The sequence below is a fragment of the Boleophthalmus pectinirostris genome, unplaced genomic scaffold (genome assembly GCF_026225935.1).
Source record: "Boleophthalmus pectinirostris isolate CB_2022bp ecotype Guang Dong unplaced genomic scaffold, ASM2622593v1 HiC_scaffold_2, whole genome shotgun sequence".
In the NCBI taxonomy this organism is placed as follows: Eukaryota; Metazoa; Chordata; class Actinopteri; order Gobiiformes; family Gobiidae; genus Boleophthalmus; species Boleophthalmus pectinirostris.
This window is the reverse complement of record NW_026571152.1, coordinates 18,941,652-18,955,105: the sequence shown is the minus strand read 5'-3', so window position 1 is coordinate 18,955,105 and position 13,454 is coordinate 18,941,652. Positions and strand designations below refer to the sequence as shown.

General features: G+C 36.3%; 1 protein-coding gene across 2 annotated transcripts in view; it reads left to right on the top strand.

Moving 5' to 3' along the window:
* Positions 1–996: 996 nt before the first annotated feature.
* Positions 997–13,454, top strand: part of lsp1a (lymphocyte specific protein 1 a) — a 43,981-nt gene continuing 31,523 nt past the window's right edge. For both annotated transcript variants that reach the window (XM_055155536.1, XM_055155535.1), the window contains exon 1: positions 997–1,166. In XM_055155536.1, the coding sequence (XP_055011511.1) occupies positions 1,108–1,166 (59 nt within the window). In that variant the 5' untranslated portion in view covers positions 997–1,107. The remainder of the gene's footprint in view (positions 1,167–13,454) is intronic.

Here is a 13,454-nt window from a genome sequence, read left to right as displayed (position 1 = left end):
TTGAGGTTTTAATTAAAGGTTCTATATTAAGCAAAACTGACTCTTCTGAGCTTTAAGCCATGTTATAATATTGTTACCTCTTCAAAAATATAACTGGACCTGTCTTTTGTTTGAGTAATTCTGCATGTCCGTCTACGTCTACATCTACAATGCTCAAAATGCTCTGTTCCACCTTGTGATGTCATGAAGCTGTAGTTATCAATTCAGCAGCTACTATTTACCTTTAGCTCAGAAGAGATGGGCAATTCCAGTGATTGATTCTAGTGATTGTGCATGCAGTTTAAAAACACGGTGGAACACTTTCTGTATTACCACGACATCACAAGGTGGAACAGGGTGTTTTTTGTTTAAGAAAAGAACTCAGGCTAAATATGCAAGGTCTGGTGTTAAACATGTAAGATAAAAATAAAGTAATATGGGCCCTTTAAGTAGTTTCTAAGTCTGAACCATTCTTAATAAACTATTTGATCAATATGTATATGTAGTTGCTTTATTAAGGTTATTAAAAGTGTAGTTGCCATAAAATTAAAGTTCACATTTCTACATGACCAACACCAAGTTTGTTGAAAATATTCCCTTGAAATAAATCCTTATCAGATTGTATAAACAGTCTAATCTGGAGTTGTTTTGCACTCTCTATCTCCTAGTATTGACATAACATACTTAACACCACCGCTCCATGCTGCTAATCTGCTTGGGAGATTAACATGTCTTTGTACTGAGCGGCAGAGTAGTTTTCCCTTTTTTTTTTTCCTCTTCCCTTCTTGTTTGAGGAGGGGTATCTTATTTCATCCCCCTCTTCGGCTAGACCACATGACTCAAAAAGTAAAGAGCAAAAAAAAAAGTTGAAAAAAGAGGAGGGATTTCTGAGATAGCTCTTCAATGAAAACCACATGGAGGAGAGAGAGGGAAGGGGAGGGGGTGATCCAGAACCCAACCTCCCGTAGAGAAAAAGGGGGAGTGAACCAAAGCAATAGTGACATTCCCGACAAGCACTGCTACACAAAAGACCAGGAGAGTGAACTATCCGGGCACGTTTTTAAGGATACGACCAAGGAGACTACGTTGTTTTGCTATAGAACTAACTAACTGACCAAAAGTGGCAAAATGTCCCATGCGTTAGTGAGAAGAAACTCCAGCAAAGTGGGGCTGCAGAATTTGATGAAGTAAGTGCACTGGTTTCTATTTGTCTTGATGTAGACGTGCTGTTAATGTTTAAACTGTTGAAATACAGTTAACATTTTTGATGGGCTATGTCCTTTGCCTCACAATATGAAAAATAAGTAAGCAGATAGTGGTGATATTATGTGCTTCATAATGAGTTAAAGTGGCAAGCACTGATTTGAATACTCCATTTGAGTTTACTGTTTAATTATACTTATGGTACATCCTTTTGAAGTAACATTTGAAGTAACATTTTGACGCCTCTGCCCATGTGTACTACCTGGTTGAGTACTTGTTTAGTCTTTGTTTAGCCCCATATTTTTAAACCTGACTTTTTGTTTCAGTTAGTTATGTATTTATTTATTTTTACTTTTTGACCTAGATTCTCCTTTTTCATTTTGTACATTTCATATTCATAACAATTCAAATTTTGAATGTATCTTTTTGTACTTGTAAGTATACAGAATTTGCACAATCACTACAAAAACATAAATCAAATATATATTTTGAGCACAGATGGTTATTAATTTCACTCTACTAGCCATTTTTGACTTCTTCTTTCTCTGACATATTGTAAAGTGATACAAATTTGAAGTAACTAAACTCAGTGTTTGGGTTATTCTGCCTTTACTTGGTGTTAATATGTAAACGGTAGACTAACAGATTCTATGACATTTTTGTTGGGGGTTAGTGAAAGCATGGCACCCTATTAGCACTGAAGCACTGAAGGAGGGAACTGGGATAAATGCCACTGTTTTGGGTCATTTGAGGTTTTGGGGGAGATTTGGTCTAGATTAGAAAGGACAGATTAGAAAAGATTTAATTTCATCATTAATGAAGAATAAAAGCAACACCATTCACAATACCTTTGGTTCTAGTAAACTGCAATTCAATCTACTGGTTCTCAAACTGTGGTGCAAGTTCAAGTTAAGACCTGGTTATGTCCACATTTGGTGCTGGTTTAGTCCGGGAGTAGACTTGGTCTAGTCCCGGTTTATATCTGGCACAGTTTAGACTAACCTGAATCAGATTTTGTCCTATATTGTATTTGTATTAACCTGGAATTGAATCAGTTTAAGTCTTTGATTTTATTTTAAAAACTTTTCTTTTTATTTTTTGTATTTAAAGAATAATTGGTTTAGTCTGGTTTTGACAGAATCCTGGTTCTGTCCCGGTTCAGTTCTGGATTAGTCCTGGCTGCAGATAAAGTTATGTGAAATACAGGTTTCTAGTGTAGCCTATAAACATTGATTTTCTAAGTGGTTATACTTTAGCTTGGGGGTTCCTCTTTGGCCCAGGGAGGAAATGGTGTCATGACCCCTGTCCAAGGTCTGAGGGGGTCTGGGGTGGGCTTTTGTTCTGTGGCTGTCTGCATGTCCTGTCTCTACTATCTCTCCCAAAGCTTATATCAGTGCTGAACAGTTTTCTACTGTGTATAATGCATGCAAGATGTCCATATGCTTTGAAAAGTGCTGTGAAATCAAATGAGCCTCTGGTATGTACACAATAGACTTATCAAACAGGCTCCACTTGACCTTCTGTGCAGATATGTCAGCCTACAGAGAGTGATACATAGTAAATAGTGGAGAAACAATATGATGGCAAACTTCAACTGTTCACAGCAAGAAGGTCCTGAGTTTGACAGTATAAGCCTTTAAAGGGCTCAAATTACACTATTTTCTGATCTATGTTATAGGTCCTTTATTATGTAAACTTGACTCTTGTGAGCTTTAAGCCATGTTATAATGTTGTTACCACCACACAAAAACAGACCTGGATTTGTGATTTGTTTCATTCACACATGTTTGAGTAATCCTTTATTATTAGTCTGTCTAAAGATCAGAATGCTCTATTTCACTTTAAGATGTCATGAAGCAATCTACATATGCAAGATTTGTGTGTTAAACATGTGTGAATGAAACAAAACACAACTCCAGGTATGTTTGTGATGAGAAAACAACTTTATAACTTAGATCAGAAAATAGCATAATATGGACCCTTTAAATAAATGCTGATACCATGCTGCAGAACTTTCTAGGTAAAGTCAAAACATCTCCACGGAGACAAACCCCCACCAGAGGAAGAAGAAGAAGACAGTGCACCTTCAACTGATTTTTTTTTTATTGATGACTCAACAATTGGTAGACAGTTGCATAACTTAGCTTAAAGCCACTGAATCTATATCTGTTTTATAATCAGTGACATACTGATTAGTCCAAACACATATGCACTTGTCACTGGCTGGTATGTAAACCTATGTGTGACTCAGGGTGAGTTATGGGACAGATAACAGCTGGGAGACGCAAGTCCTGCTCTGATTCAGTCCACTCAGCAGATGGCACCAGCCCGAGGGAAAGCATGACATCACTACACAAACACTACATAATGTTGAGACACTGCTCGAAGACATCACACAAATGTTCATTCACTCAGCACTGGGAAATACTGAAATTATGTAACTAATTATGAGTAATTATTGGATTGTGTGTTTCGTAAGCACTAGAATTTGTGTCATCTTTGTTAACAATCTAGCAAAGACGATGACAGCTCAGTGGTTTATATTATAGCGGGATCATCATATCATATTGTTCAGAAATCAGATACTAATTGATACTTAAACTAGTATCGAAAATAGATACTCATTTGAGCAGGTGCTGATACTACAAAAGTCACACTCACAGGACAGGAATGAACTTCTCCTGAACAGTTTTAGACTGATCTTGAGCTGTATCATAACAAGTATATGGAACCTAGGGATTACACAGGTATAAGGTCACATGGAAATATAAAATAAAGAACTATTTAATACTGAAAATCATATTCTAATGTGTAAAAAAGAGTGTGTTTTTTTTTATTATTATTATTATATAACTGCGGCATCAGAATTGTTATTGAGTATCTTGTCTGTTCCTTGGTATCAAGTAGAATTTGAATATTGAGAACTGTGGCAACACTAGTATCAATGTTTATATCTATAAAGGCAATATGCATTACCAATTGAATTTGAATACCATACCTATAGGAAGTAACTATATTAAAGGGCCAGTACCTAACTTTTATCTTGTGATTCAGGAAAAAAGTATTTGCTGATTAAAGCTTTTTTCACTCCGTGCTGGGAAATACTAGAATTGTGTCACTAATTATGAGTAATTACTGGATTGTGAGTTTTGTAAGCAGTAGAGGAATTTGCGTCATCTCTGCTAACAACCTAGAGACTATTCCAATTCAGTGGTTTGTGTTCAGATTGAGACATATCTTATTGCATCTGTATAACATTTCAAGATATTTAAGGGCAAGTATCTAACTTTTATCTTGTAATTCAGGAAAATGCATTTTAGTCTTTAAAACTGACAGTAAAAGCAGCTATTATTTGAATGAATACTGGAATGAATATATATTTTGAAAAGCATTTTGCTGGATGAGAGCCATAAAGAAGCAAGGAATATTATCCAATCAGAGATGCTGTTGGATGAGAACCATGTGGAAGCAATTGAGTCATGTGACTACTGTTGTTTGTGCATCCGAGTGATCTATAATCTGCTACCATAAGTACAAGAAAGCCCCAAGGTATTTTAATATTAAGGCAAGAATACTGTTATCTCATCAAACTCCACTCATTAAACCTACACAACCCAGGAACATTATAACAAAAATTGACCTAAATTTTGTTATTAATGTTACATAAGACTTCACAAACAAAACACATTCAGCTTTTTAGGGTTGGGAAAAGTATCAAAAAGTACCACAACCAGTACTAAAACTAGATACTAATTTGAGCAGGTATCGATACTAAAAAAGTCACATGAACCTTTCCTGAATAGCTTTAGAATGATCTTGAGTTGTGTCAGAACAAGTATAAGACCACATAGACTAGTATACGCCCCTGGACCACTTTCAAACGTGTTTTTTATTATTTTCATGGTACCGGAATCAACTTGCTTTTTAGTTAAGTGAGATTATCCAAACCAGTTCTTGCAAATTAGCAGGCTTCTAACCGGCTTTTAAACTTCACTTATTTGTTGCCAGCTGTTTTACACATGGCCTTTGCTAATTAGAAACAGACTTCATACTACATTCACACTGGTTTTAACAAACTATAGACTTTTACTGTGGCTTGTGGCGGAGGTGGGGAGTACCCAGGTCCATTTACTTGAGTAACTTTGTAGAGTAGTTTTCTAGTTGCATACTTTTACTTTTTACTTGAGTCATTTTTTTTAATATATATATCTAACTTGAGTAAAAGTTTGAGTTATTCTTCCCACTGTGAGTAAGTCTACAACTTTCTGTTGACAACATGAAATTATTTGAACATTTGTGTTTCTTACACTTCTTAGTTTTCCTCATTTTTGTGCCTATTTCAAAGTACCAGATTTTGTGCATTATTTAATATTTTATTCTTCAGTTTACATCAACTTCAAATTATTAATCAGATTTTATTCTTAAAGTTACTCATTTTGAGTAGTAGTTTTTATTGAAGCAATGTCTTGGACCACTACTTATACTTGTATTCTACTTGAGTTATATCATTTTGAAGTAACATCACTCTAATTTACTGCAATTTTTGGCTACTCTGTTCACCTTCAGCTTTTGGTAACATAAGCAGTACCTGTGAAAGACAAATGAGAAATTGTAATTCTTAAAGACGTCAACACTTCATGGACACATTCCTTTTAGTATTATTAGGAGGCAATTAGATCACAATAAAGGGCTTACAAGGTGTTCCCTCACTTCCCCAGGATCTTGGCTGTAAACGTAATCCAAACAGCTCCTAAATGCACTCAACAATAACGGTGTTGTGCCAAATATTGTTGCTAAGGTTACGTATGATATATCACCATAAAAATCCTGTTCAAAGTGCCTTTACTTACTGGAGTGTAAATTCAGTCCTCAGACAATTTCATTCTGCAGACTTGACAAAGTATCTTGGATTGTTATTGCTTTGCCTATACCACATTACTGCATTAAATATATTTATCTCCATGGAGGGGAGCAGGTGGCACCACTAGGCTAAGTTACAGATCAGATCTGTGGAGATGCAAGCCTGCACACAGCAAGAATGCATGTTTGTCTGTTGTTGTTTTTTCCCCCCAGTAATTAAAAATGTAATATATGCATGACTGATTTATTGCCAACATAGTAAGAGCATCTCCATGGAGACAATCGGGTGTGGACCACCCCCACAGAAAAGTTACATAGTGCACTTTTAAGATCTAGAATCTAATGAGCTAATGTAGTTGTTAAGTGTAATTGTTGTTTTACCAAATTTAGATGAGAATCACATCATAAGATAAAGGTTATGTGATGAAGTATATGAAGTGAGTACTGAGGAGTGGGCGGAGATAGGGGGTAGGGGAAAACGTGGATTTGTTGCACACTCTGACCTCAAAAACTTAGAATGGATTTAGACTTTTTTATTTTACTTTATTAGATTACTCAAACATGCGTGAATCAATAAAAAATACCACTTTGGGTTACATGGGAACACCATTATAACATTGCTCATACAAGGTGATTTTACATAATACATCCCCTTTAAGTACTACTCATCCTTACTCTGGTACAAACAGCCCCCTGTGATGTCATCCAGGAGACACACACATATTAGCGCAAATATATCCACAGACATCCTATATACTTGCTTCAAAACAACCTCTCCCCATCACCGTGACCTTTGAACCCTGGATCTCCCCCACATGAGCGGCTCTCCTCACTGTTTATGATACAACCAGATAAGGGGCTCACTCAGGAATGCTTTAAGGGGGAGAAGGGGGAGGAGCCTAGATCCTCCCCCCTCCCACACACACCTCCCCAGGTTGGCTGCATTAAAAACACTGTGAGGGAAAGTCAACATATGAGGTATCCTGTTTCGAGATGGTTTTATTATTTGTACAAGTTTAGATGAAAAGTGATGGTGGAGATGGTTAAAATGGCTGCGTTTACATACACACCAAAATCTGCTGACCATTATTAAAATCTGATCATTTAAATGCCACATAAAAAGTTCATTTGGATATAAGTAGCCTGATTTCTTTCTGATTCTTCACACTTGTATGGGTTTTGAAAAGAAAAAGGTTTAAAAATGTGTATCCTCACATGAAATGTATCTGTTTTGCTTCATTCGCACATAGGGTTGTCAAAAGCATCGAAAATCAGATACTCATTTGAGCAAGTATTGATACTAAAAAGTCAGACAGAAGTGAACCTTTCCTGAACAGCTTCAGACTGATCTTGAGCTGTATCAGAACAAGTATAAGACCACACAGACTAGTGTACGCCCATGTGCCACTATGAACCTACGTGGACAGCTAAGGATTATACAAATATAAGGCCAGGTGGCAATGTAAAAGAAAGTAATATTATTTAACATTATCAGAACATGGTAACAAAACAAAGTACTATTATCTTGCATATAAAAATTACATTCTGTCACAAAAAAAATTGTGGTATCGTAATCAGTATCGAGTTAATTCCTTAGCATCAAAATCGAGTTTGAAATGTTTGTATCGTGACAACACTAGTAGCATTACAGCTGTGAATAAATGTTCCTACCAGGATAATAAAATCTACCTTAACATCTGGACACAAAAACAGTTAGGTCATTTTCAAAACATGCAATTAGGAGCTATTTGGTACTACATCATTACTGTTTTATAATCAAAAGAATCAAACTGCAATTATACATTTGAAGCAGTCATTCCACTTTCGTGCAATGTTTTCCTGGTTTTCCTCAATATTCATTTTTCTGTCAAACTGTGGATTTCATAAACATGGAAAATGCTAAACACTTATAAATAGACAGTTTATTTTCTGAAGTATATTTTTCCTCTTTTCAAAGCTTCAAAGATGATGATGTTTTGAAATGGTTCACCACATTCTTGCCTAATCTAGGTTTAACCAACAGACAGACAAAGCTAAATATAATCTGTTTATGTCACAAGAACCAAAATGTTTCAATGATGGTTACAATATGCAGAGGTGGATTTATTTGACATTTTAGGCTTTCTTTTTTTGTACATTTGAGCAAGTTTTTTTTTTCCAAATATACAGTATTAAAGTAATACCAAAGTACGACAAAATTCTTTACATTCTTAAGTGGTGAAAGGTGTTATGTAACAGCATAACCAGGCACAGCTATTGCATGGTCATAGATGCTGGTGATAAATTAGATCAGATGGGCAGACACTGTGGTACGAAACAATTTCCTTGTTTCTTATCCGTTAATCCAAATGCATGCAATGTCTACACCACAAAATGTATAATTAGCACTTTTAGCTTGTGATGTCCCATGTCAAACATGGGACTTCAAAGTAGGGCAGCAAAATTAATCCTATTTGAATTAAAATTGCTGTAATTATGGCTGCAATTGTTAGGTAACATAATGTCCTTTACAAACAACAATGTATCCTGTTGTTTGCAACAGGTTATTTTCCAATGTATGGAAAAAATCATTATGCTAACCCTTTAGACTGCAAACATGTTCTGAAATGCATTAGATTATGGTATTAGTTAAGCAATTCATATTTCAGTCTGAGCTGTTCTGATATTAATGCTACTGTAACATTTTATAAAGTGCATTATGAAATGAATCTGAATATTGAAATCATAAATCATACTGGAATCAGAATACACAGCAAAACTGCATTTTTAAAAATACTAGTATAATGCACTATAGTTGAGGGTTAAAGGCTCTTTTTATTTCACCTTCAGTTACCCAATGTCCAAACATTGTCAGTCCTCACTTGTTTTTTATGTTTAAAGGTGCAAATGTAACTTTGTTGATGAAGGGTTTGCAACCTCTTTGTCTCCATGGAGATAGCCTTGTTTGTAATGTTCCACAGACTGGCATTACATTTATCTCCATGGAATCAAATCACTGTAAGAATGGATGTTTTTCAAATGGTTTGTTTTAGCAGTGAAAACACCTGCAATTGCAATAAATGACAGATATAATGTTTTAGATTTAATGCCATACTGGGGAACATTCCAGGAAAAGCACCTCCAAAGCGATAAACAGGTCCTTACCAGGAAAGTTACACTGTGCACCTTTAATTTTCAAAGCAAAGTAGGCTACAGTCTTCTCATTATCCCTGAGGTCATTTTGTCATCACAGCACTTTTCATTCACTACTCAACATCCCGTCATTTAAAAAAAAAAAAGATGGGAACTGTTGTCATTTTGTGATCTCATATGTCCTGAACGTGTTCCAACAACACAACTGTGACTTCATCTTTCAAATGTCTTCCCACAAGTGCCCCCTCTCCCCTCTCTCTCTGTGAAAAGAACCATGCAATTACCATGTCACTCATCCTAAGTCATCCAGTCAATGACAACTTGTGTACACTAACAAAAGAGCAGCTGAAATCTTAATACTTTGGTTTATTTTTATGTACTTCCTAACAGCAAATCCACTTTTCAATGGCTTTCCGGCTTGCTAAATTAAAAGCAAAAACTACTGCAGGCATAAGTTAGTCTGACAGCATGTGGCTGAGGTGGTCTGGACCAGGTGCGCTGCTTTCATCCTCTTTGTTGTGGAAATTGTGCGTTCTAAAGGTTTTTATGATGAGATGAGATGACGTACATGTTTTGCTTTGGGTGAGGTAATTGCGGCAAGATACCACCAGCTGAGGCCATGACTGCTATTTTTGTACATCATAATTGTGGTTAGGTAACTCTCAATATTCAAAGGAGTATAGTGGGATGATTACATTTACTGTAGTCTCGTATTTGTTTGTACAGGTTGACAATCCTAGATATATGAAAGATCCCATTAAAGGGTCCATATTACACTATTTTCTGATCTGTTCTTATGTTGTTTCCTCATCACAAACATCTGCAGTTGTGTTTTGTTTCATTCACACATGTTAAATACACAAACGTTGTGTATTTAGGCTGAGTTGTCTTAAATAGAAAAGACTCTGTTCCACCTTGTGATGTCAACTGTTAATATAGGAAATGTTCCACTGTGTTTTTAGGCCCAATCCCTGACAGGACGTAGGGCCTATTGCGTATGGGCATATTAAAAAAAAAACAAAAATGGGTGAATTAGCACCCTGTTAACAATTTCCACGAACTTTGGCTGAATTAACTCAAATTTTAATCGTGGGTACAGACCCAGACTCTGAACAGATTGATGTAGGTTAGGTTTAGGGTTAGGGCTAGAGTTAGAGTTGGAGTTGGGGCTGTGGTTAGGGGTACAACTAGGCTTAGGTTTAAGATTAGGGTTACGTTTAGGGTTAGGCCTAATGTTAGGGTTGGGGCAAGAGGTTAGAGTTGTGCTTGGGGTTGACGGTTTTTAGGGTTAGTGTGGGACGCAGCGTTTGTGATGTGCAGTATTTGCAGTGCGCACCATGAGTGCTGGGCAACGGCCGTTTGATGCCGCATGTGGCTTTATTAAATTTGGATTTGCTAATCTCTACTGAAGTTAATTTTAAAGGTATCAGTAACTTGAAAACTACAGCTTCATCACATCACAAGGTGGAACAGAGACTTTTGGGTTTTGGAGATGCAGACAGCCTAATAATAAAAGATTACTCAAAAATGTGCGAATAAAACAAAACACAACTCCAGGTCTGGTTTTGAGACGGTAACAACATTGGCCCAAAACTTACAAGAGTCAATTTTATGTAATATAGGACCTTTAAAGTATCCCATAAAAATATTCTTTAGTTAATTAAGTGTTCTTATGACTACTTATTTGCATGTTAAGAAAAGGTTGGCAAGTTTCATGTTCTTTTTCAAAGCACAGTTCATTCATTGTAAGTGCTTTAGAAAGAAAAAGGGGTGCGTACAGTATGTGGTCTGCACTCTGTAATCACAACTGAACCTGGGTTGCCAGTGCCTTAACCTGCATATAGAGGACACATACAAGTTCTCATTTACACTTATATATGGACAGGGCATATGTAGAGGTAATTTGAAAACTGCTGAAACCTAACAATATTCATTCTCTCTCTCTGATGGAATTGGAATTTCATGGAATTGGATGGATTTTTTTTCATTGATGACATAGGTGAAGATTCAGTTGTAGAACTCAATGCCACTTCCTGCATTTTTCACCTTTTTTCTCCTTTTTTCCACAAAGTGACACTTAACTGATGTAAAACTATGATAAATATCCTGTCACAGTATGTATCTTGCACTCTTTCCGTAATCACAACTGAACCTAGGGTGCCAGTGCTTCAATCTGCATTTAGAGGACACACAAGTTTTTCTCGTTCTTGGTATATGGACAGGCCATGTCTCATGTGAAAGCTCAGAACCTCCAGACTTCCCTCACTGAGCTGCAGAGGCTGCACTAGCATTCATTCATGATTGGCTACGGGTCTTGGGTTTAGGTAGTGACCAATAAAATCAGACAGAGTCCATTTAGGTTTAAACCAACTGGATTTTACCTTGTATCTGGGGTCACAGGCAAGTCGTGTTAATATAATTTAAACCAAATTATACTTACACACTATTCATAGAAGATCACAATACAAACAAATAAGTCAATAATTCAGCAAATTTCATTTTAATATTTGTCAAATACTAACATGAAATGGGCTATATTTAATATATATTCTACTTGTTGTACTTCCATGTCACCTTTAATCACAAAAATTTAGTTTAATATTCTGATTTGGGAGTTTTTATCCCTTGGCTCAATTTCTCCGATTTCTGTCTCCAACTAATACCCCCCACTGTGCATTCCAAACCGGGACACTGTCACATTTGACTAAATCTATTTTGAAATGACACATTTTCATATCTCTATAGACATTTCTCTTTAAAATGTTCTACAATTGCTGCCTTTTCCCATCTTTAACTTTCCAACTTGGATACTGCACATCCCAAAGTATTCCCTCTGGTCTGGACACTGGGCCTGCCTCCAAAGCCATAAGAATATAATATCATTCAAGAGGTGACCTCATCGTCTGTGTCCCTGAACTGTTTTCCTCTCTGCTTTCATTGTGTCATGACAGTAAGAATATGTGGTTAAAGTTCATATGACAGGTTAAACTTCCACTAAGACATAATCAACATCATTATATTTAAGATTTGACTAAAAATCTTGTCTTGTTGGACACAGGCAGCTGATGTTCCATAACTGTTACCTAGCAACCATAGGGCCAAAATGTGCCAAAATTACACAATAACTAGGATTAGTCTACAAAACCTTTAGTTAAAGCTACAGTATGTAACATTATTGAGGAGGCACCATGATTCAATGGAAATACAAAGTCTATTCAAACCCATACTTTGGAACATTCTCCATGGAAACAGATAAGTGTTATGGCATACAGTGGAATAGTATAGCCAAAGCAACAACATTTTCATGGAAACAAGTAGGAGGAGGCTCTCCTCTAGGTCAAACAGGAGTCAGGTTTGTGGAGATGCAAGCTGCTCAGTGTAAGGACACATGTTTTTTGTGTTTTTCAGTGCAGTAAAATCAATCAAAATGAAAAAAATGGCTTTTATTTTAGTCTGTTTTTTAGCTAAAAAGTTACATACTGTGGCTTTAAAGGAACGTTTAACTGTCAGAAAACAGTTTGGTTGCATGGCTAGCTGCACAGGTGTGTCGTTCATGCTATATGCTAACGTCAATACAGGAGCTTAAGGGCACTTTTGTCATCCTATAAGCTGGGGAAGTGTAACGTGCCAGATCTTGTTCCTGTTTTCTTAGTTGAACAAAAGAAACTTGCCAGTCTGCTACAGAGTTAAATTATTATGTGTCAAAAGTAGGAAAAGTACTGCAAATCTATTGCTACTTCAGCATAAATCGTACAAGTTCAGTAAAGACCCTACTCTCCACTACTATAGGTCTACAACTAACCTACTACTACTACTACTACTAGTAAAATGGGCCTTTCTTAAAGATTGAATAACGTTAAACTTTACTGTATTCAATTTCCCCAAAGTATTTTTTCTGATTAAATAGTAGAAGTGATAGCAGTAGTAAGAAATAACATTCACTTCTAATATTTACAGTAACCATCACTGAAAATACCCCTGATAAAGACCAGACAACAATGATTTGGATAAACTGCAGCCCTTAAACTAAGAACAGAGCTTAGCCTGGTACTTTAAAACATGAGTCATTTCAGTTTGAATCTGAGTTTTGTCCTAGAGCCAAAGATGACAGTATCCTTCAGAGAGGAGAGGAGAGAGGAGGCGTAGGAGGAGGAGGAAGGAGAGGGCAGGGCAGTCTATCACCACACTATCTGCTGGACCAACATACTTCAAATATATGGTCAAATTGCCAGAGACCAAAAGCTGTTAACATTTGGGTATCTAGACTGAACATTCTTTAT